General features: G+C 40.3%; 1 protein-coding gene across 9 annotated transcripts in view; it reads right to left on the bottom strand.

The window, feature by feature from the left end:
• Window positions 1–23,253, bottom strand: part of LOC129763045 (tensin-2) — a 518,244-nt gene that overhangs the window by 249,630 nt on the left and 245,361 nt on the right. The window contains exon 2 of one of the 9 annotated variants that reach the window (XM_055761771.1): window positions 8,654–9,523. The exons of the other annotated variants lie outside the window; for them this stretch is intronic. Within the exon in view, the coding sequence (XP_055617746.1) occupies window positions 8,654–9,523 (870 nt within the window). The remainder of the gene's footprint in view (window positions 1–8,653; window positions 9,524–23,253) is intronic. 9 annotated transcript variants of the gene reach the window in all.

Below are 23,253 nucleotides of genomic sequence, written 5' to 3' on the forward strand. Positions count from 1 at the left end.
ATATGCCTTCCTCATTTGTTGAGTAAAGATTTATTCCAAAGCATGGATGATGAATTCAGTGAAAATTTGAATATTGATTTCTCTGCAATTGACTGTAAGTGATGCTGTAGGTTTTTCGGAAAAAAATATAAACGACCAAAAAGTCAGGCGAAACACTAGCATTTCCGCTTATGCGAGGATGTATACCATGCTTATTAATTCTTTTACATATCCGGTCTTCAACCGAAGAAAAATATACTCTGTTTCTGGTGGGAATTGGAATGGATTCTGTACTGTGAGCCACTACCAAGCAACCTGTTTCTCACATGTATGGCTCGCAGCAGTTTTTGACGAGGTAGCAAACATGTTCCAGGAGGACAGATTATCTAAGCTGTGTGAAAGATGACGAAAGATTGTGAAACAGAACCAACCTAAATTAAATTATAATGCTTTGATTGAAAATACTGTTTTTGTTTTCCCAAAAATGACATTAACTTTTCGGACAACCCAATATGAGCTTTCCTGATTTATCCTGATTTTTATTTTCATTCTTCCTGATTTTTTCAATTTATAGTTGGCAACCCTGGCTACCGCTGTACGGAGCACTGCGCCGAAAAGTATGCACATAACACTGATGTGATCGAAGTGCAGTATCACTCTCATATCGTCTAAAGACGACGCTTTTACACACAGTTCATCGCGCGGATGTCGTCTATAGCCGACGCTCGTAGCAAAAGGGTGAAGTGTGCTTACTCAACGGAAAAATTGGAAAGCAATTTCACCAGAAACAGCCATATCACAAACCAACAATAACTTACGAACATATCTTAAAAGCGGAAAGGGAAAAAATGAAAAATGTCACTGATGATTGGATCCAGTTAACACACCATCTGGTCGATTAGCGGAAGGGAATCCCCTCCCAGAAGAAGCGAACCAGAAAAGCTGTAAAAAGCCAATAGGTTCCGATTTTAATATGTTAATGTGTACATTTTCATTAGTTCTCACGTTCCAAAGCGAGAACCATTTATCGGCATCACGCCCCTGCTGCCATCCTCCTCGAATGGCTCTCGTCTCATTCTTTCCAGCATCCAGACGACCTTTCAACGATCCCGGCCTTCCCACACACACGCTCTGCCGATTAAATGCGTGTGACATACTGTTCTGTTTTCTCTTTTTTTCGACCTTCTGCCGCTGTCAGCAAAGTGTGTACTCACATCCCTCTTTCCGGCACTTTCTTCTCGCGTAGAAACAAAAAAACCATAACACTATAACACGCTATCTAGCTAAGACCTTCGGATGTGGATTAACTTGTTGAGAATGAGTGGAAGAAGCCCCCACTCGCGCGGAAAGAAAGGTGCGCATAATTCAATGTCATTATCATGTCCGAGTTGAAGTTGGGTGGGTGAGGAGCGGGCGCGAAACACAAAGGAAGCTGCAAACATATCAACGGCGAAAGAAAAACTGTAAGTATGGTTCAATTTTATGCTGGATCACGTTTTCGTTGTTACGCCGTTGTTCGATCGCCTCGCGCTACCGCCGAGGTGTATTTCCAGGAGCACTATCAGCGGGCACCAGCAGCAGTCGATTTGGGCTTCGGTATGTGACATTGAAGCCTTCTCCGATGAGCCCAACGGTGAAAAACAACGCGGGACATTTCGGGGGCAGAAATAGACAGAGAGAGCGAAGTATAATTTATGGTTCCATTCAGACGTTCTTTTTCGATCGGCGAAAAAACAAGGCAACGTAGAGAAAGTAGGGAACTGGTTGAAGAACTGCTAGCAATCGCGAGAGAATAAGTTCATCCCAGGCGAATCTAGAGCAAATTGATTGATGAATGGAGGAAAAAATACAGCAGAACGGATAGTGACACCAATTGAGAAACGAATTCCGTTTGGAAACATCGATTAGGAATTATTTAAGTTAACGAACGAAAGTCACCAATAACCGAGACCTACAATTTGTTCGTTCACAATAAACCCTGAGTCCGGTTCTCGGTCCGCCGCTAGCTGTAGGTCAAGGAGCTAGTTGGTCAGTTTCTTGTATCGGGCATCGCCGAGATGGCCTCATAGATCAAAACTGACCACATCTGCCTTTATTTCATCTGCCCGTTCTCATCTCTCGCGTCAAAACAACCTCCTCGAACCCTGTTTGGCAATAAAGATGAGCACTGTCCGATGTATGTTATCAAAGGAATGTTTCCTTTCTTCTGGAGTCTTCCCTTCGGGCACCTTGAAGCGGATTGTTCTTTGTACCTTTTAATGTTGCACAGCCCACGCTACTCAGGAGGTGAGGGAAAAAAATAAACGAAATTTGTGCTATCATTAAAGCGTGCGCCCGCCACAACTATTAGAGATCGATCATCGGTCGAGTCGGTAAGTGCTCAAAAGCGGTCGGAAAAAAACAACGAGATGAGCATTAATGGCTAACAACAACATAATAATAACAACCAACCGAATCAAGTTCGGCGAACATGGGAAAAGAGCCGCCGCTACCAGCGCCCAAGGGTAGTTATGGTACACGCCTATTACTTGCGAAGCGCATCAGCTTGGAACGAGATAGAGATGAAAAAGGTCGGTGTGAGAATTGATTCCGGCATCTCCGGGTACAAAAAGAGTGATATAGTTGGGTATAGTTCAACAACAGTTTCACCTAGAGCCGAGACAGTTACGCTTAGGACTAGAACAGAAGCGATTGATTTGCATAGCGGCGGTGCGAAGCGTAACGCCTTTAGTGCGGACAGCAACCGTCGTAGCCGCCAGGGAGATCTAGCGTTAAAATAGCGAACTACAGCCAAGACCTAGGAAGCCGATTCTGTGGTTACTTTCATTTTTCTCATCCAAATTATATTCTTTCTGTATTTGTATTTTTTATTTTGTATTAATTTCAATAATAGTTGTTACTCACAGTTGGTTCTAGATAGCCGGGTCAACCGATATTGATTTAGTTATTGCTGAATCACCACGCAGAGTGATGAATGATGATTTTTTTTGTAATTTTTGAAATGAAGTATAGTTGATTATGTTATTATCAAACTAGAACGCGAGTTCAAATTTTAACCCCAGAATAAGAATGGAACAGAACTCGACAACAAAAATTACGAATTAAAATATTTGAATTAAGATTAAATTGATAAAAATCTTAAAAAGCGATTAAAATGAATAAAAAAAAACATTAAAAAAATAAGCAACAAAATATAAATTATTAAAAAGTAGATTATAGAAAATTATATGGGAAATATATTAGGGTGGAAATACAGGGTCTTCCAGATTAAACGCTCACGCAAAAAAATCGAATAGCTTCTTATAATTTTCTTTTCGCTCCATCGATGGTAACGCTGCATTCTCCACTTCGGAACGATAATATTCGATTACTCGTTCAGTCTGATCGGATGATTTTAGTGTCAATATGTACAATTTACAAGAACGTGTATTTTTAGTGAAATTGTATAACTAGAGCAACCGAAGCCTTAATGAAACTTTGTCCTGTTATGGTAAGAATTTCAACATTTCTCGTCGTCGATTACTTCCTCAGGGGGTACGTGAAAGGCCGTTGCTATGTAAACAAGCCACAAAATTTGAAGGAGCTTAGAGAAGAAATAATTCGGATTTTCAACAGCATCGAAGTCGTAATGTTAGAGTGGTGCATGAAGAATTTTATTCACCGCTTAAAACGCGCTGTCGAAAAAAGGGGTGGTCACATCGAATATGTCCTAAAATAAGCTTTATTTTTGTTTTTAAAAATAAATATCGGTTCACTTTTGTAGAAGTTATTAAAATTTGTTGAGTGAGTGTTTAATTTGAAAGACCCTGGTACAATAGCATCGAAAGGGGATGAAAGAGAGAACAAAGATGGGAGCAATGTAATCCCTTACTTAATTACAGTATTGTCCAGAATGAACAAAAACAAGACCGTATCGGCTCTTTGTCGGACAAGACTGACTATTGGATTGTCTTTTGGCATTGAACTTTTTTGAACTTATATCTGTAAATAAAATTAGTTCCTTTTTTTTTAAACTTATTTCTATGCCGTGAAAAAAATATCTTTCAGATAATAAAGCAATACGAGTTGCTCAAACCTCAGTAGGGGAAGGAAACGGGACCATCATCATCATCATTAATGTCTTATAACAACCGAGTAACATTAATTTTACATTTGGGAGAGTATTCTCCAAAAATTTTATCTAACTATTGTTTTTGCCTAAATCAACTTTTCATAAAAAAATATATCTTCATCCCGCCCTCAATTGATTGTTTGATTCAAATAACATCGAGCATTGACGATTCCCTCCGAAAGGGTTTATTTGATCGTACATTTGCGATCGATAATAGATAATGCTACTCTAATGTAAATCAGCGATTGAGTGGGATGCTTCTCGAATTCCGTTAAATTTAATAATATTGTATTTATTTTGCGAGTAATAAGATTGAGCGAATCACATATTCTTATATTTTAATAGTTTTGTTTAGATTACCTTGCATCGAGCTAATGGATAAGTCTGAGCGTCCATATTCCCTTTCGTATGAAATGGCATCTTGGTTATACAGGTCGGACTCGATTATCCGGAGTATTGATTTTTTTTTCACTCCGGATAATCGAATTCTTCGGATAATCGAATCATAAAAAAACAAATTTTCTCTCGGTAAACGTAATATAATTATGATTTGCACTTATTCATTAAACGGTTTTATCAAGCTTGACCCGTTTGTATGTTTGTGACTTTGTAACTTTGTAACTTTGTCTGTAGCGTTGTACCACATTAATAGAAATTTCATTTTTGGAACACATTTTTATCTCTGGTGTCATTATAAAACTGTGTATTCCATGATCTTGAAAATCCAAGATGGTGTCCGCTACAAAATGGCAGATTATGTATATATTTGCTCAAAATCCCATCAATATGGGTTTTCCCAAAACCCCATCAATATGGGTATCGAATGAAAGGGAATGACCAGTAGAACACAATTATTTATGGAAGATGTAAATCAAAGATCGTGGCCGCTTCAAAATGGCGGATTACATATTTTCGAAGAACCGCTTCAATGTGGGTATCAAATGAATGAGCTTGACTAGTAGAACACAGTTATTTATGAAAAATGAAAATCGATTACACATTTTCTCAGAACCCCATCAATATGTAAATCAAAGGAAAGGAATTGACAGTTATTTACGAAAATGAAAATCCAAAATTGCCGCCACCACAAAATGGTACCATATATATTTTTTTCAAAACCTCATCAATATGGGTGTCAAATGAAGTTCTCGACTAGTAGAACATAGCAGATCATGAAAAATCCAAATCCAAGATGGCCGCAGTCTCCAAACAACTAATCACTTTTTAAATGGTTTCATTCAGCTTGACCTGTTTGTATGTATGTTTGAATGTTTGTAGGGTTGTCCCACATTAACAGAAAATTGACCCCGTTGCTTTTGACTGATTGATCTGAAATTTGGAAGACACGTTTAATTCTACTGTCATTATAAAACTGCGTATTCCATGATGAAAAATTCAATTTGTCCGTCGTTAATAAATGGCTAAATGACTTGACTTGGAGAACACAAAATATAATAAATAACATAAATTCAAAAAGGTCGCTGCCACTAAATGGTCGACTATGTATTTTTTACAATCCTCTCAATATCGGTATCAAATGAAACGATTTGACTAACAACATACAGTACATCATGAAAATATTCCGAAGAAAATTAAGTAAGAAATAAACGTTGGATTTCCATTATCCACAGTTCGTTGTTTCATCACATACACCACGATTTTATTTTAGTCTCATCTTTGCCCTAGATTAATGAACAAATGGATGTGATAACTATTATCTGCTACTTGTCTAAATATTTTCTAGCTTTTAGTACATTAAACCGTTTAACTTAAAAAGTTTTTTTTTCCTTTTTTTAATTTTCTAGTTTTTAGTAAATTATCTGTATCATTAGTATACTTCTCTACATTAAAACCACCCAAAAATTGTTTTTTGGCAATTTTTATTTTTTACCTAATTTTCTTCGGAATATTTTGATGATGTACTGTATTCTATGAGTCAAATCATTTCATTTGATACCAATAATGAGGGGATTGCAAACAATACATAGTCGACCATTTTGTGGCGGTGGGAGGCGATCTGACACAGTGGTAACATTCATACCTCTCACGCAAAGATCACGAGTTTAATTCTCACTCCCGACATTCTTCCGAAAAATGGAAGTAAGGGTGACAAACCAGCCAAAAGTGTTCGTTACTATTATAATGAATTTTTTGATTTTTTTAAGATCATGGAATACGCAGTTCTATAATGACAGTAGAATTAAAGATATGTTCCAAATTTCAGATCAATCAGTTCAGATTCCAACCCTACAAACACTCAAACATACATACACATATGTCAAGCTGAATGAAACTATTAAAAAGTTATTGTTTATGTGGGAACTGTGCTCATCTTGGATTTGGATTTTTCATGATCTACTGTGTTCTACCAGTCGAGCACTTTCATTTGATACCCATATTGATGAGGCTCTGAAAAAAAAGATATGGCGCGATTTTGCGGTGCCTTTTTGGCCATTTCGGATTTGCATTTTTCGTAAATAACTGTGTTCTACTAGTCAATTCCTTTCATTTGTTATCCATATTGATGCAGTTCTGTGAACATATGTAATCCGCCATTTTGTAGCGGCCACCATCTTGGATTTGCATTTTTCATGAATAATTGTGTTCTACTAGTTAATCCCTTTACTTCGATACCCATATTGATGGGGTTGTGATAAAAATTATATGACGCCATTTTGAAGTGGTCGCCATCTTGGATTTACATTTGTCTTTAATAACTGTGTTTTACTAGTCAAGTTGATCAAGCCCATATTGATTATTCAATATGGAATTATTATACAAATTATTCAAAATTTCCGATCTAAAAATAAGAAAAATAAAAATAAAACTTCGGATAATCGAGTTTAAAATTCCGGATAATCGAGTCTCCGGATAATCGAGACTCCGGGTAATCGGGCCTCCGGATGATAGAGTCCGACCTGTAATCCACCGTTTTCGCGCACTTTTTCAGTAGTTTCTAGAACAAAGAACAATCTTATAGTGAGAACACCACGCATAATCCTTCTAGCTCCGTCCATCGAATGGATTCAAGGACAGAGACGCATTGAAGTGCTTGAATTATCTGGTAAAACTCTCAGCTGTCAAAGTCAGTCTAAAGGTGTGAGATTAAATCGCTTACCACCGATGTAAACAGTGTGGCAAACCATTGCCGCTTCCATTCTTTTTGATAAGTTAATATCTGACTGTATATTCAAGGATGTATGATTTAATGCAGCCTAATTTAACCAACTCACCAAGCGCCAACATCCCTAATGTCACAAATAAATTATCTTTGTACTGAGCTCTATAAGAAAAGTTCTCGAGAAAAGGAAGAAAAAGATAATGAAAAGCTGAAATCCATATTCCTCCCAAGAGTTCGAAAACATTTCACATACGATTGCTGTTGATGAAATGAGAGTTATATGTGTTCCGGACTGGATACTTAAAATGAACGCTGTCCTACTTGACAAATCGCGAAGAATCCGTCAACTATAAAGGCGCATGATCTGACACGTACACCATTTCTTTTGGTATAACACAATGCAGCCATCCTGTTACAGGAGGCGATCTGGCGTAGTGGTAACATCCATACCTCTCACGCAAAGGTCACGAGTTCAATTCTCACTCCCGACATTCTTCTAAAAAATGACGAATTAGCTAAAAGTGTTAAAAGACACTATAATAGAAAAAAAAAACAACAATGGATCCATTTATTGGGTGTGCAACTTAAATCGTTCCGTTTCCACAAGTTGGCTTATGGTGCTATTATACATAGTCGACGGCGACAGCTGCTTTTCCTGAATCGTGAAGTGTAGACATCTATAAACCAAATGTTGTTTACAAGTCTTTGGGTTCTGCACAACAAGTTTAATTTTTACTGCGTTGAAAATGCCGCTTTTTTCTTTTCTCATTTTGAGAAAAGTGCGCTTTATCGAATGAGTTCTTTAAAAATTGAAAAATCAATGAGAGACTACATGAAATCGAGATTAAAAAAAACTTGAATATCTTTAAATGAAATTGAAAAATTGAAATTGCATTTTTTTTGTAAAAAATTGTCTTTTTAGACAAAAAAACGACCGAGTGTCAAAAAGTCAATTTTTGACAAAAATGACAATTTTGAGACGCCGTACTTGTACCTGAACTTTTTCGGATTTTTCTATGCACACCAACATTTCGCAGGAAGTCTCGTATGAAAAATCGAGATGGCCATTTTCATTGGCACCCCGAACCATACGTTTTATCTTATATTCCGAAAAAGTCCCAGAGAGCCGATTTTTTACCAAGAATTTGTTCTCGAGATGAAAAAAGGTCTCGACGTTTCATGTAATTTAAAGACATTTGGCATCAAAAACTTTTTAAACATTTGACAGAACAAAATGACCGTTTAAAGATATTTCAGACAACTTCGATTTCAACATCACGAAAAAAAAGTACAGTGTTAGAACAAGATCAAGAAACAATCTGTTCCACATCTTAAAGAAATTAGACTTCATCTAATCCACTTAGGAAACATATTTGACCCTACAGTTTACCAATTATTTGCTACAGATTCACACTGTTAACTATCAATTTCATTGAACATACCTTTCTGAGTTCCACCCTCGCATACTCCACCACATCGTCCAATTCCCCCACGCTACTCGCTGTATCGGTGAAATCCGTATCACTAAGCTCCGAGCCCGTTAGATATGGCGGTTCGTAGAAATATTGCTTCCTTCGAATCTGAACACCGGGTGCCTTCGGTACCATTTGGTCCCCACATCCAACATTCCCACCACCCGGCGTTACGGTTCGCACAGACTCTACATCCGATAATTCTCCGGCCGATTCGACCGGCGGTTCGTTGTTCGACCTGCACTTCACATCGTTATTATTCGCTTCCACAACACTCGCGCGGCTCGGAAGTTCCACCTCCGAATTCGGCCGATGATGGAAATCCACCGCAACTTGGAAATCCTTATGCACAACACAGCACTGCTCGTCACCACTGCTGATGACACTCATGTGGCGCAGATCACCCGAGCCCACACCGGTGGACAAATCACACACCTGAATTCGTTTTTCATCTCCAAGGGGTGCTGTGGATTTATCCTCTTTGGTAACACTGACCGCGTCTTCTTCCTCCCGCGGAGCTTCCTCAACGGCTTTCAGCTCCAAACTGCGACGGTTCTTACGTTTTTCTGCAACCTTACTCTGCTTGCGGGGAATCCCGCTGGCGATCGGTTTCCGGCTGTCCTTCACCTTGTACTGTCCAGCCGCTGTTTTCGCACCGACAGCTCGCGGTGGTTGTTCACTGAGCGGTTCCGCTCCGTCCGGCAGCACATCCTGGATCTGATCGGACGATTTGCACCCCGGATTGAGAAGCTCGAATATCGCCGGGAAGGCGCATTGCAGCCCGCCTTCCTTCAACTGCTGGAAGATCAGGTACGAAGCATCCGTGTAGCGCGACTTTGGCTGAAAAGGGGACATAGCGTCGTGTTGTGACACGGGGTTAAACTATTACATAATCGACGATTGAATAATTGGAGTCCTTCGTTCTGACTTCGCGCTCTGAAATGGGTGTCACGCCAACTGATTTTTCGCACAATTACCCACCAACTGTGACTGCGAACGGTAGGAATCTTATCAGCGAAGAGAATTGATTTTTTTTTGACGTTTTCTGTATTTGTAAGGGGATTGGGTCAGTCGAAAAAATACACCAGTTTTAGTAGGTGATAAGAGCGACTGGCAGTCGCTCTGAAGGCAGAACAAAAATAGTCACGGAAAAGTGAGAATAAGGTCAGCGCTCACATCGATTATGCGATTAGGCGTTCTCTTAACATGACAAATTGTGATGTAAACAGTGTACAGGGTTCCAGTAAAAGAATTGTGAAATGGAAGCCGTTCACAGAAGTTCACTGAAAACATGTGTCGATTTTTCTATTTTGAGACTGACAACCGTCTCAATATGTAAACGATTGAAGAACAACTACAAAAACAAATGAAATGTAGTAATGCCATACGGTGTTATAGTTTTTTTTCTGGGGTCTGTAAAACGGAAAAGACGGAAGTTGAATAAAAATCACTTTCTTCAGGGTTTGTTCAAACAAACCATTCAAGTGATTCATGCGGTCTACAACTGTGTTCTTGTTTTTTTATGATCTCTAATTTTTTATGTTTCTACTTTTCAGAGGGAGAAAATCCGTGAAAGCAGATGTGCTCATCTTGGCTTGAACTTCCCCGATTACCGTCGAGCCACGTGGAAGTGAATCAGTCTGTTTAGTGTTGTGCCAAAGGAATTATGGTTTGTCTTAATCGTTTTGCGTTTCAGAAAAACAAGAAACGAAATATATACTCGATTAACATCACCCCTCAAATATCATTCAACGGTTTCCTTATTTCAAAGCCTCCATAGGAGAAGATAATAAATATGAAGAACATGTCGAATCGAGCCTAGTCGCTCATGTCACGATTCCGTCATTTTACCGATTATTTACATGTGACCTCACGTCCCAATCGTATTTACCTAAGTGGCATACCTCCCACGGCGCTACTTTGGATGCATCTGGTAGTAATTATTGATCACCCTCGGTCCGCCGACAAAACGATCGTCGAGGAAAAACCATCGGCAGTTTCATGTACCCACCAATTTTGATTTGTGGCCTGAACTCCTGTCAACAGAAGACCTATGGAGATATCCACTTGACTTTTTGTTGTGTCAGCAAACCAGCCCAGTTGGGTGGCGCTTTTGTAAATGAACAACATCACTACACACACTCGTATGTGTACAATATGTTTTTGCATGACTTATTGCCGTTGAAAGGGAGACTTCTTCGTACCAGCATTAGTTCATCGCCAAGTGAATGGCATGGCTGTGTTATTACAACTTTAGCCTACATCTTGTCAATTTCTGTATATTAGCAAACAAGTCGAATGTACTCCGCTTTCTGAAAGGCATGCGAAATAACTTTCGTACCGAATTTGACAATCGATCCTCATGTTTTAAAATCGAGGAAAAAAACCGTACCATTGCGGTATCTCTCCCAAAAAGATAATACCAACCTAATTGCGTAATTGTAACACTTCTTGAGTGGTGAGATAATTAACCTTTGCATATCGGAGCAAAAACTGGTCGCGCAACCAGTGTGGTCTCCCCCGTCCTGCTCAATGCTAGGAAGGGAAGGGATTGTTGTCAAAAGTGTCGTCGTGTAATCGGGTACAAAGACCCTACGGCACACGCAACTATGTGTACACTCGAACGACCGTATCCAATGTGTAATTTAAGTTCTGCGATAAGATCGCACCCATGCCGTATGCATACCTATATGCATCGGACACTTCGTTCGCCGCAAAGACGTAGCGTTGTAAATTTCACGCTAAAGATCACTTTGTGAATCGGATGCCCCGGGAGGAGGAAATGTAGCCCCGAAGCTACGTGTGTGGGCCACCGAGAGGATCTCGGTGGATGTGATCGTAGCTGCATCGATACGGGTGCATTTATGAATATTGTAAAAGTCATTCAATTCGAAATTGTCAGGCGTCATTGCTTCGTTCCAAAACTTTAATATTATTAAAACTTGAATGAGGTGAGCCGGGATTAAAATATAAATACATCCATAATGACAAACAAGTCCAGCGTTGGTTGTTGTTATCATTTTATTATTCGTTCTCATCCGTGTGATTATTCATTACCATCTTCCTATTCTAAACATTTTGATTTCATGAATTTTTGAATTCAAAATTTTTAGAATTTTCAAATCACTATCCATTTTCATCAAACTTTCATTCTCATATATTAAAATTCACTAATTCATAAATTGGCAAATTTCAATTTTTCAAATTTCATTCAATTTTTTTGAAATTTTTATCTCAATCATGTTTCCATTCTTCAATTCATACATGTTAATTTTTGACGTAGAACTACGTCTTTCATTAAGGGTGACAAATCAGAAAACAGGTCACGTTTTTATGAAATAAAGTTAACGTTAATAACTATTTTTACAGCCCACGGATTTTGACGATTTACATACCAAACGAATCGGAAATTCCCTAAGATTTGTTTTTATGCTATATATTACAATCCCCTGGTGTGTTAACAGGTTATATTTATGGAAACCAGAAGCATTTCCATTTTCCCATACATTTGTTCTGCTCATTTGTGAGTTTCCCTACCCATGCCGTTAATAACGAGCAACTTATCGGCGAAAAACGAGGGGGAATAATTTAAAGTATCCGTGAACAAAGAAAAGAAGAGGAAACAGAAACGGAGGGGAATATTTGCCTACAGCATAAATTTTGAATCTCGCTGAGGCAAACTTTCAATATACAGGGTTTTCCAACTTTAAATTCCGAAAGTAAATTGAAATAAAACACACTTAGAATTAGAATTTCGATGAAACTTTTATTTCAATTTAAAGTTTGGTTTATGCCATTATGTGTGAAATACAACATCATTCAAATGTCCACCTAGGGCTTCCTCGCACACCTTGATCCGGAACAGGTAATTTTTGATGACTTTTTGGCACATATGGGGCGGTATCTCGGTCATAACTTCACGAATGTTGTCTTTCAAATGTTCAAGAGTTTGCGGAGAGTTGGCATAGACACGGTCTTTCGCATAACCCCACAAAAAAAAGTCTAGCGGGTTCAAATCGCATGATCTGGACGGCCAATTGGCATCACCAAAACGCGAAATTATACGTCCCTCAAATTTCGTTCGCAATATGGTCATGTTCGGTCGTGTTGTGTACCTCCCCTCCACATGCCTAATTTGGTTTCATTTGCTTGATTAATTCTCGAGTTATGCAGAAATTCGTGTTTTGCGGCCATAGCGCTCACCATTCACAGTTATCGTCTCGCCGTCCTCATTTTCAAAGAAATACGGCCCGATGACTCCACCAGACCATAATGCGCACCAAACAGTGTCTTTTGGCGATGATGTGTTTGACAAGCCCAATTGCTGAGCACGCCGTGGAATCGAAACATTCGGGTCATCCTCCACACTGGCAGCAACAGCAGCAATATTTTCGGCCGAACGCACATTACGATGATGCACAGGTTTCACAATATCCGCTACGGATCCAGTTTGTTCGAATTTACGCACTACATTAGCGATTGTGTGCTCTGTAGGCCGTCCATGACGACCAAAATCCGTCCGTAATGCTCGAAAAACATTTGCCGGTTTTTCATCATTTTATAGTATAATTTAACAAAATTAACACGTTGTGCGATGCTAAAACGATCCATATTGTAAAATGGCAGACATTCAACTAACAATATGACGCTTTGGTTGACAGCTATGTCAAACGGTTGTCAGCGCAGGGCTGTATACTTTCGGAAGCCCGAAATGGAAAACGAACTAGATACGAACCAATGAACATCGCTTGCTCTTCCTTGTTTTGCGTCATCATATTTGTTTCGGATTGAGCTATGGACGTGCCCAAATTACTCACTCGCTGATGTCTCTGGTATGCAATCATTACATCAAACTGACGCCATTCCATTAAGGTTCGGAGCTACACAGTTGTGTGGGGAATCATCAAGCTAGGCTATCGTCGACTCATCAAGAAAATAAATGTTCTGGAATTTTGTTTCGCATTGCGGTAGGAAACTCTCTCCACAAAGTATGAGAGCTAAGCTAATCTAGACCGGCAATATTAACAGAAAGGGCTTTATATGAGAAGAGCGCAAAACGAAGATATTTATGTGTATACTTAGTTGCTTCGAGCCATCGATATATGGATACTAGCTGACCCGGCAAAACTTCGTCCCGTCTAAAATTTATTTTTCGTTATCACATCCACGTTTTCTAACTAAGCGCATGTTCATGGGTCCAATCGCAGAATTGTTCATTGGTTGGTTTTCTAATCTACCCTTTAAAATTATTTTTTACTATAAAATTTCAGTACTTCCACCAAAACTCGACATCATAATATCAAGTTATTTTCAGACACAATTCTCGTTCAAGATTTTTCATACACTTACAACTAACATGTTTCTCCGTTACTTGGAATAAAAATTTGATACAGAAAATATGATAGAATGAAGACAGACCTAAATCGGACAATTCCTTTCTCGAGTTTGCTCTTATCAACACATTCGGTGATCCATTTTTTTATATAGACAGAAGACGATATAGGAGTGCGTTTTATCACATTAAAACCCATTCCCACTTTCGAACGAAGATCAATTTTGTTACCGCAAACATCAGATGGACTAACAATGCTCGTCAATATGTAATTGTAGAACAAATGAGAATTGATTTTTTCGAATTTTCCCATTTTCCTTCAGAGTTTTTTTCAATTTTCATGTTTGGTTGCAATATGTGTATTATTTTCATGGAACCCCTTCTTCATTCCAGAGAAGAGTGGGGTGCCATGCCATCATAGAAACATTTCTCGTACCCAAAAACTATCACATCCCAAATGTGTCTCCAATTGCTTTATCAGTTCTCGAGTTATGCAGAAATTTGTGTTTAATTCGTATGGCAGGCTCCCCTTAGAGAGGAAGAGTGTCGAACCACCATAGAAACATTTATCAATCCCTAAAACCTCTATATGCCAAGTTTGATTCCATTTGCTCGATTAGTTCTCGAGTTATTCAGCGCAACCCACGTAGAGGGGGAGGAATGTCAAACCACTTAAGAGACGTTTCGTGTCTCCTAATACCTCCACATGCCAAAGTTGGTTTGTTTGCTTGATAAGTTCTCGAGTTATGCAGACATTTATGCTTCATTTGTATGGTAGCCCCTCATAGAGAGAGGGGAGGAGTGTCTAACCACCGTGAAAACATTTATTGCACCCTAAAACCTCCACATGCCTAATTTGGTTTCATTTGCTTGATTAATTCTCGAGTTATGCAGAAATTCGTGTTTTATTTTTATGGCAGCCCCCCCTTAGAGAGGGGGTAGGGGTGGCAGAGTCTAACCACTAACCACTATAGAAACATCTATTGCACCCTAAAACCTCAATATGCCCAATTTGGTTTCATTTGCTTGATTAATTCTCGTGTAATGCAGAAATTTGTGTTTCATTTGTATGGCAGCCCCCCTTAGAGAGGGGTGGGGGGGTGGGGTGGGGTGGAGAGTTGTTGGTGGAGTTTGTGATGTGGTTTCGCTTGCCAGTAGCGAAACATTCTCTACTAAGGATGACAGCTGCGCTTATCTCGATCATGAGAAAGTAATGCAACTTTTATCGAGGCCAGTAATATAGGGTTGGGGAAAAAGAAATGTCGTATTTCTTATCGAAATTTGACGCTTTATTTAACATACTTAAAATGATCAATTTTAAGTTAAATATGCGCCGTTTTGTTCGCAAACTTGTTGCCATTTAGAAGGCAACTTCATTATCCCCCCTTATAAAAGCCTGGCCGCTTCTGGTTAATCGCCTGCTTCAAACGGTCAAGCTGCTCACAGTAGAGAACCGAGTTGAGGGTCTGGCCATAGTTGAGCAGCTCATAGTGGATGATTCCCTTGCAATCCCACCAAACACACAGCAAAACATTTCTGGCTGTCAATCCGGGCTTGGCGATGGTTTGGGCCGGCTCACCGCGCTTCGACCACGACTTTTTTCGCTTTAGGTTGTCGTACGTGATCCACTTTTCATCACCAGTCATCATCTTCTTCAAAAATGGGTCGAGTTCGTTCCGTTTCAGCAGTGCATCGCAGGCGTTGATTCGGTCTAAAAGATTTTTTTGCGTCAACTTGTGTGGCACCCATACATCCAGCTTATTTTGGAATCCAATCTTCTGCAAATGGTTCCAAACGGTTTTATGGTCTATACCCAGTTCCTGGTCAATCGAGCGAGTGCTCACATGCCGGTCTACTTGGATGATTTCATCGATTTTATCGGTTTCCAAGACGATTGGCCTACCAGTACGGGGAGTATCTTCGACAGCCACTACACCATAACGAAATCGATCAAACCGACGCTGTGCTGTGCGAATTGTTACAGTATCGGGTCCATAAACTACACGATTTTTTTTCGGCCGCCTTCGTTGCAGTTTTACGTCGCAGTTAGTAAAAACCAGTGTTGGAAAAAATCATCTTCGCTAAGATCAAATGCATAGATTTTCGGGCTAGATTGCATCGAAAACCTATATATTCCAAACGAAAATTAAAATGACAGATCCAGGCAACCATTGAATATGAGCAAATGAACTTTTGTCCTTCAATATGTTTTGATGTTTATTTTTTCCACCCAGTGTCATTTTCATCTTGAATATCGGAAACGTCAGAACTGAATTTCATTTCAGCCAAATGAATATCAGCTGTTGTTAACTTCTAACCTGAGGCTGCTGTGTGCGGTTGGGTTTTGCAGTTGCCGGATGCCGTAATCGGAAATACCTTATGAAATTCCCGATGTCGCAAATGACTTGACGATAGCTAAAACCACTCGTTGTATCCATTCTGCATATGCCGTTGCTACCGTCTCGCCAAATAAAATTTATTTTGAACTTAAATTCACTGCCAGAACGAATATCGTTTCGGATGTGATGAGTATCAATGTATTGCTTTTGATATCCAAAGTATAAATAACAACGAAGTTATGAACCCCACTCAATGTCGCATCCATTCATTATAGCAAAATTGTTCATGCAACAGCGGTGTGAACAAACTTGTAACACAGATTGTCATCTTTAAATAGCCGTATAGTATGGCCCGATGCGATAAGTACAACACAAGAAGTGTTGCCATATATTGACAATATACGACATTTCTTTTTCCCCAACCCAATATATTTTTATTAGAAACTCCTCCCATTGAATAAATTTTGATGTACAATGGTGCAGTGTCGGATACTTAAAAATGATGTTTTTTTTAAATTTATTTATTTTCTACACTGTGAAATCGTTACAATTTAAGAGAAGTAATATAACGAATTGAATCAACATACGATTTTACATGAAAAGTGATATATAACTTTGTACCCAGTGGTTCCACACGTACAGATCTATCTGAAAAGGTACAGATTTTTTCATTATTTTTGGTACAGATGCTGTACGGTACAGAGTACAGATTTTCATCAAAAAGTACAGATTGGTACAAATTTTCTCCGCATGTGAAATTTCTTACATACGAACAAAGCAACCTTAAGAAACATGGCGACTTTTACGCCGCAGTATCGCTCGGAGCGATTTTTTTAAAATTTTATTTCATGATAGTACGCAATATAGATTCAAAAAAACTATGTATAAGCATTATTAAAGACACGAAGGACTTGCAAATGTAAATGTAGTATTTGACGAATTTCATGCCAACTCGACTGGCCGTTGGCAGCACCATCTCAGATAGCAGTGAAACGTTGTGGGTGTAAAGACATTTAAGCAACTTTACATACTTGAAACATTCGAAAAATATTTAGACAACAAAGCTTTTCATAGGTTTCAAAACTTTAACCGTAACATGACATCGATCTATGGGAGGAGACGAATACAGCAAAATAAAGACGGCTCAAAACGAACAATTCCTTCCTCGGATTTTCCGCTTACCAACACATTTGGCTTTCCATTTTTATTTATATAGGTTACGTAACACGAAATCAAAATGTCTGACTAAAATATTATTTACGGCAAAGTTTTTGAAAAATCATTGAACAATTAGGGAAAAAAATGTTTCAAATAGACTGTTCAAAATATTATTCAAAAATTGAATTTATTGTTAATTTTGTTTTGTATCTGAAGAGACCTTCCCTTCGATATGTTTTGATATATTTTGAAATATTTTTATTAGAAAACTCCTTCAATTAAATAAGTGGTGCAGCGTCGGATACTTAACAAAGAATGTTTTTTTTAAATTTATTTAATTTCAACACTTTGCGAAATCGTTACAATTTAAGAGAAGTAATATAAAGAATTGATCTATCTGGAAAGGTACAGATTTTTTCGTTATTTTCGGTACGGATGCTGTACGGTACAGAGTACAGATTTTCGTCAAAAAGTACTGATTGATACAAATTTTCTCCGCATGTGAAATTCTCCACATACGAACAAAGCAACATTAAGGTACATGGCGACTTTTAAAAACAATAATACCTACAAAACTTTTGTCAAAGGATGAAATGTAGGAAATTGTTTAAATTTTCACAAAAAAATACCAAAAAGAATTTGGAAAAAAAATTTGCTGACAAAAAAGTTATTTTAAAAACTTCATTTTTCTCAAAAACGTATTTTTTTAAAATTCGCAAAAAATATATATATGAATAGCCCTTACAATTTCCAACAAGTCGTCCATACATTCGAAGATGGGCACTTTTACTGGCAAAAAGTTTTTCGAACAACAACTTTTTCATGTTTTCTTTGAAAAATAATAAAACTTATCCTAATTTTGTTCAAAGTCGAGATAGCGATATTGTGTATTCGACAAAGTTTTAGATCTTGTTAAAATATAAACTTTTTGTCGAAGACATCAACATAAAAACATGAAAAAGTTGTTGTTCGAAAAACTTTTTCCTTGTAAAAGTGCCCATCTTCCGATGTATGGACGACTTGTTGGAAATTGAAAGGGCTATTCATATATATTTTTTTGGGAATTTAAAAAAAAACGTGTTTTAGAAAAATGAATTTTAATTTTTAAAATAACTTTTTTTTTGTCAGCGATTTTTTTCCAAATTTTTTTTTTGTAATTTTTTGTGAAAATTTAAACAATTTCCTACATTTCATCCTTTGACAAGAATTTAGGTATCATAGTTTTTAAGTTATATTTTTTTGTAAAAAATTATGAAAAAAATGGCTTTTTCCAAAGAGTAGTCTAGGTGTTTTTCGAATATTTCAAGTACGAAAAATTTCTTAAATGGCCCTTGTCTTTACACCCACAACGTTTCACTACTATCTGAGATGGTGCTGCCAACTCCTAAGACGAATTGGAATAAAATTCGTCATTTGTAGTAAAAAATGAGCATTTTTTCATGCTAAATTTCTACAACGAATATTTTCGATGGCACAGAATTTTGGCACAGATTTTTGGAAAAAAGTACAGATAAGAAAGATTTTTAACCCCTCTGGTACAGATTAAAATGTTGCAACACTGGTTGTATCTTTGGACTAACCGTTTTCAAGTCATAGCCAATTCCTTATATTGCAAATTTTTAATATTGCAATTTAATAATGTGTTTTTGATTGAATGACATTCATTGTTATTTTTCCAGTTTGACTTATCTCAATTCATTGTTTTTTTTTTCATTTTCAATGTAAAAATATTTTTCTGTTTTGTGTATTATGTTTGCCTTCTTCACTTACTTCTTCCTTCTCCAATCATTTCTATTTTCGAATTTTCAGGCTTTTAAGAAATCAAAATATTTAATTTTCAATTCGCACATTTTCCTATTTTGGAAATTTTTAATTTAACAGTTGGAACAAATGATGGAATTTCAAAAGCTTGATATTTTTGATTTTTTTCATTTATTACTACAATTTGTCAATTCCTAATCTTAAAATTTGCAATTTCACAAAATTTGCAATTGTATTTTTTGTGGCAGACTTATCTCACTTCTTAACTAGGCGAACCTAGCCAGAATTTTCACCTGCCCCTGGGCTTCTGAATGCCAAAGGGGGACTAGGCTCTGCGGAATGCACGTATCTGCATGCTCGTGCTGTTTCAGTCCTGACCGAGAAATTGTCGGACAATCGCGCAGGTGCTAAGGATGACCGACTTTTGGATGCCGGCCAATTCCTTCTCCATATTCAACACCTTTAGCGCTTCCAGAAGTGTCTTCGGGACAATTCCAGTTCCAGAGAGAACGACTGGAACAATTCTTGGGACCTCCCTTAGCCCCCACAGTTCCTTGAGCTCCACGGCCAATGGTCAGTACTTGCAGATTTTGCGACCGTGGGTCTCCTCCAGATTCTGGTTCAGTGGAATAGCGACATCGATGATGGTGACTTTGCGGTCGCTCTTGTCGTAAACCATTATATCTGGCCGGTTGTGGTGGATCGAGAGGTCGGTCAGAACAGTGCGATCCCAGTACAGCTTGAAACGGTCATTTTCCAGGACAGGTGCAGGCAGGTACCGGTAGTTTGGTACGTTGTCTTTCAGTAGAGCACATTGGAGCGCCAGTTGTCGATGAACAATACGGGCCACGTTGTTGTGGCGCTCGGTGTAGGCTGCGTTGGCCAAAACGGGACAGCCTCCCATAATGTGCTCTATGTTTTCACCTGGTTGATGGCACATCCGGCAAATGTCATCAACGTCTTGATGCCAGACGTACCGCCTGCAGTTTCTCGTCGGCATTATCCTGTCCTGGATGGCTATCATGTCGGCTTCTACTACTGAAGAGAGTTCACCACGCGTTAGCCACAGATTAGATGCGGCCTTGTCGACGTGTGGCCGATCCAGTTGATGGGGGTGGGCACCATGCACTGCCTTCTGCTTCCAAGCTGCAATCTTCTCCTCCACTGTCTGCAGATTGCAGTTGAATTGGTACTCAGCTTGCGCCAAGTGCAGAGCGCTGTATCCTCTGTCGGCGGCGCAGACAGCCCGGTATAGCGCGTTTTGGTTGGCGCGTTCTGCGAAGTACTCGCGCAGTTGTCGTACCTGGGCAACACACAGTGCAGATATGTCGACTATTCCAAGTTCCCCTTCTTTGCGTGGCAGTGAAACTCTCTCCAGTGCCGATTGAGGATGGTGCATTCCGGCCTCTTTAAATGCTTTCCTCATCCTCCTCTCAAGGTCCTCTAGGTCAGTTTTGCTCCATTTGACTACACCAAAACTGAAGGTCAGCAGGGGAACCGCGAATGTGTTGATCACGCGTACCTTGTTCCCCGCGTTGAGGAAAGTCCTCAGGACACAGTTCACTCAACTCAAGAACTTGTCTCGCAGCTCCGTCTTGATGTCGGAGTGGCGAATCCCGGTGAGCTGTCGGAATCCAAGATATTTATAGGATTCGCCACGAACCATGTCTCTTATGAACTCGCCGTCATAGACCTCGTAACCTCCGGATTCGGTAAGCTGCCCTTTCAGCAGATGGACACAGCGGCACTTGTCAAGGCCGAACTCCATGCAGATGTCCCTGCTTATGTCTTCGACAACCCGGATAGCTACACCTAGACGCTGACGTGAATCAGCGTAGACCTTGAGATCATCCATGTAGAAGGTATGGGTCACTTCTTCGTGGGCGCCGTCGCCATACCTTATTTTATAGCCATGACCGTTTCTATTGAGCGTCCTACTGAGGGGGTTCAGTGCCAGACAAAACCAAAGCGGGCTGAAAGAGTCGCCTTGGAATATCCCCCTCTTTATCTGCAGCGTTCTAGACTGCAACACATTTTCCCCATCACTGAGGTGCAGAGACGTACTCCACTGCCTCATCGCATGCTGCAGGAACCTAACGACGACGGGATCAATTTTGTAGAGCTCCAATACCCGGACGAGAAACGAGTGAGGTATGGAGTCATAAGCCTTCCTGTAATCGATGTAGGCCATACTTAGTTTCCGCTGGTTATATACCGCCTGGCCGACTATGGCTGCGTCGATGATGGCCTGGTCTTTGCAGCCATGCGTATTTTTCCTGCATCCTTTCTGCTCTTCTGCGATGATGTGATGCTGTTCGCAGTGAGCAGAAACTTTGGCGGTAATTATGCTGCTCAGTATTTTGTACAGACTCGATAGGCACGTTATCGGTCTGTACTTTGATGGGTTCAATGTGTTGCTGTCTTTCGGGAGGAGGAAGGTGACGCCACGGGTGGCGAATTCAGGAAGGTTGTGTGGGTCACGTAGCACCTTGTTGAAGCACTCAGCTATCTTTGGATGTGCGACGGTCAGCTTCTTGTGCCAAAAGTTCTGGACACCATCGGGGCCCGGTGCTGCCCAGTTCCTCAGGTACCGCGAGGCTTCGCGGACATCGTTCTCTCCGACGATGATAGCTGGCATCTCTCCAATTTCACCACAACTCTCCTCCTCCCGTCTTAACCACATTTGCCCGTCGCGATGTTCTACTGGGGTCTCCCAAATACCAGCCCAGAAGTTCGTCACATCGCTAATATCTGGCAAACCTTCGCGGTAGTCGGGCTTCTCGTCGCTAATGTGGTCGTAGAACGCTTTTTCGTTATCTCTGAACATCCGATTTTGTTCCTGGCGCTTTGCAGAGTCAGAGTAACGTTTCAGCCGTTTAGTTAGGACGCTCAATTGCTGTACCAGTGTGTCGAGTTTTTCCGTCAGCTGGTGAGCTCCCAGCTGGCGAAGTTCAGTAGGCCGCACGATCACAGCAACTTGGCGACATAATTTCACCGATCTGCTGCCTCTTTTGTACGCCATCAGTCTTCCAATTGCGGCGCGCTTGTTTAGGATCCGTTGCTCCAATCTCCTTCGCCATGGAGGCTCACGCCTTTCACGGAGATGTTGGAGCAGTCCGCCTCTTGGCCTAATACGGTATCCTAAACTTTTGGCGGTCGCCACAGCAGCACAGTAAACTTTCAGTTGCAGCTCCTCCATGTTCTCAGCATCAACCAAGTGCAGCGGAAGAACGTGCTCGTTCATGAGCTTTACTGCACTTGTCAGCCTGCGGGAATGCTGCAACTTCGGGATCCTGGGGCGCGACAAAGGGTCCGTGTCGCGGAACTCGTCGTAATGGAAGACCAGATCGCGTAGTAGTTGTTGATCTGGCTGTGGATCTTCCGGCTCAGAGGGTTGTTGTACTGTGGCCTCCACTGGTGCTGATTTGCGTGCCCCACTCGCGGATGAATTGCTCAGCCGTACTGAACTTCGTCTCGACACATCGCTTGCTCTGCTTGTTCTGGAGCTTAGTTCTCTCTGCACCTGCTGCTTGATCTCGTCGACTTGCGTTTGGGAGAGCATATTGTTGCGTACAATCGCTCTACGCCTCGCGTTCATCGCGTTTTGGTCAAGCCTCCCGACGAACTCTGGATACGCTTCCTCGAACATTGCGAGTATTCGAGGGCGACCGCTCATGTCCGTCTCCAAAGCAGTGCAGATGTAATAGGCGCGGATCACGAATTCGTTCATTTCGTGTGTCCACATGATCCGTTGCCTAGTAGTACCCACAAGTGTGGACGACTGTCGTCTGACAGTCGCAACACGCCTCGTAGGCGCAGCGTTTCGTTGGTGATGTCGATGGCTGCTGTTTCCGTGTGGCGGTAGCTCTTCGGGTTGAACCCGGCTGGTGGCCCGCTCTTGCACATCGCCCTCCAGCCGCTGGCCGCTCGCTCTTACGCCCGTTCCAGGACCAGCTCCAGTTCGGGGACCCTCCTCGGGT

This window comes from Toxorhynchites rutilus, chromosome 1 (assembly GCF_029784135.1).
Source record: "Toxorhynchites rutilus septentrionalis strain SRP chromosome 1, ASM2978413v1, whole genome shotgun sequence".
In the NCBI taxonomy this organism is placed as follows: domain Eukaryota; kingdom Metazoa; phylum Arthropoda; class Insecta; order Diptera; family Culicidae; genus Toxorhynchites; species Toxorhynchites rutilus.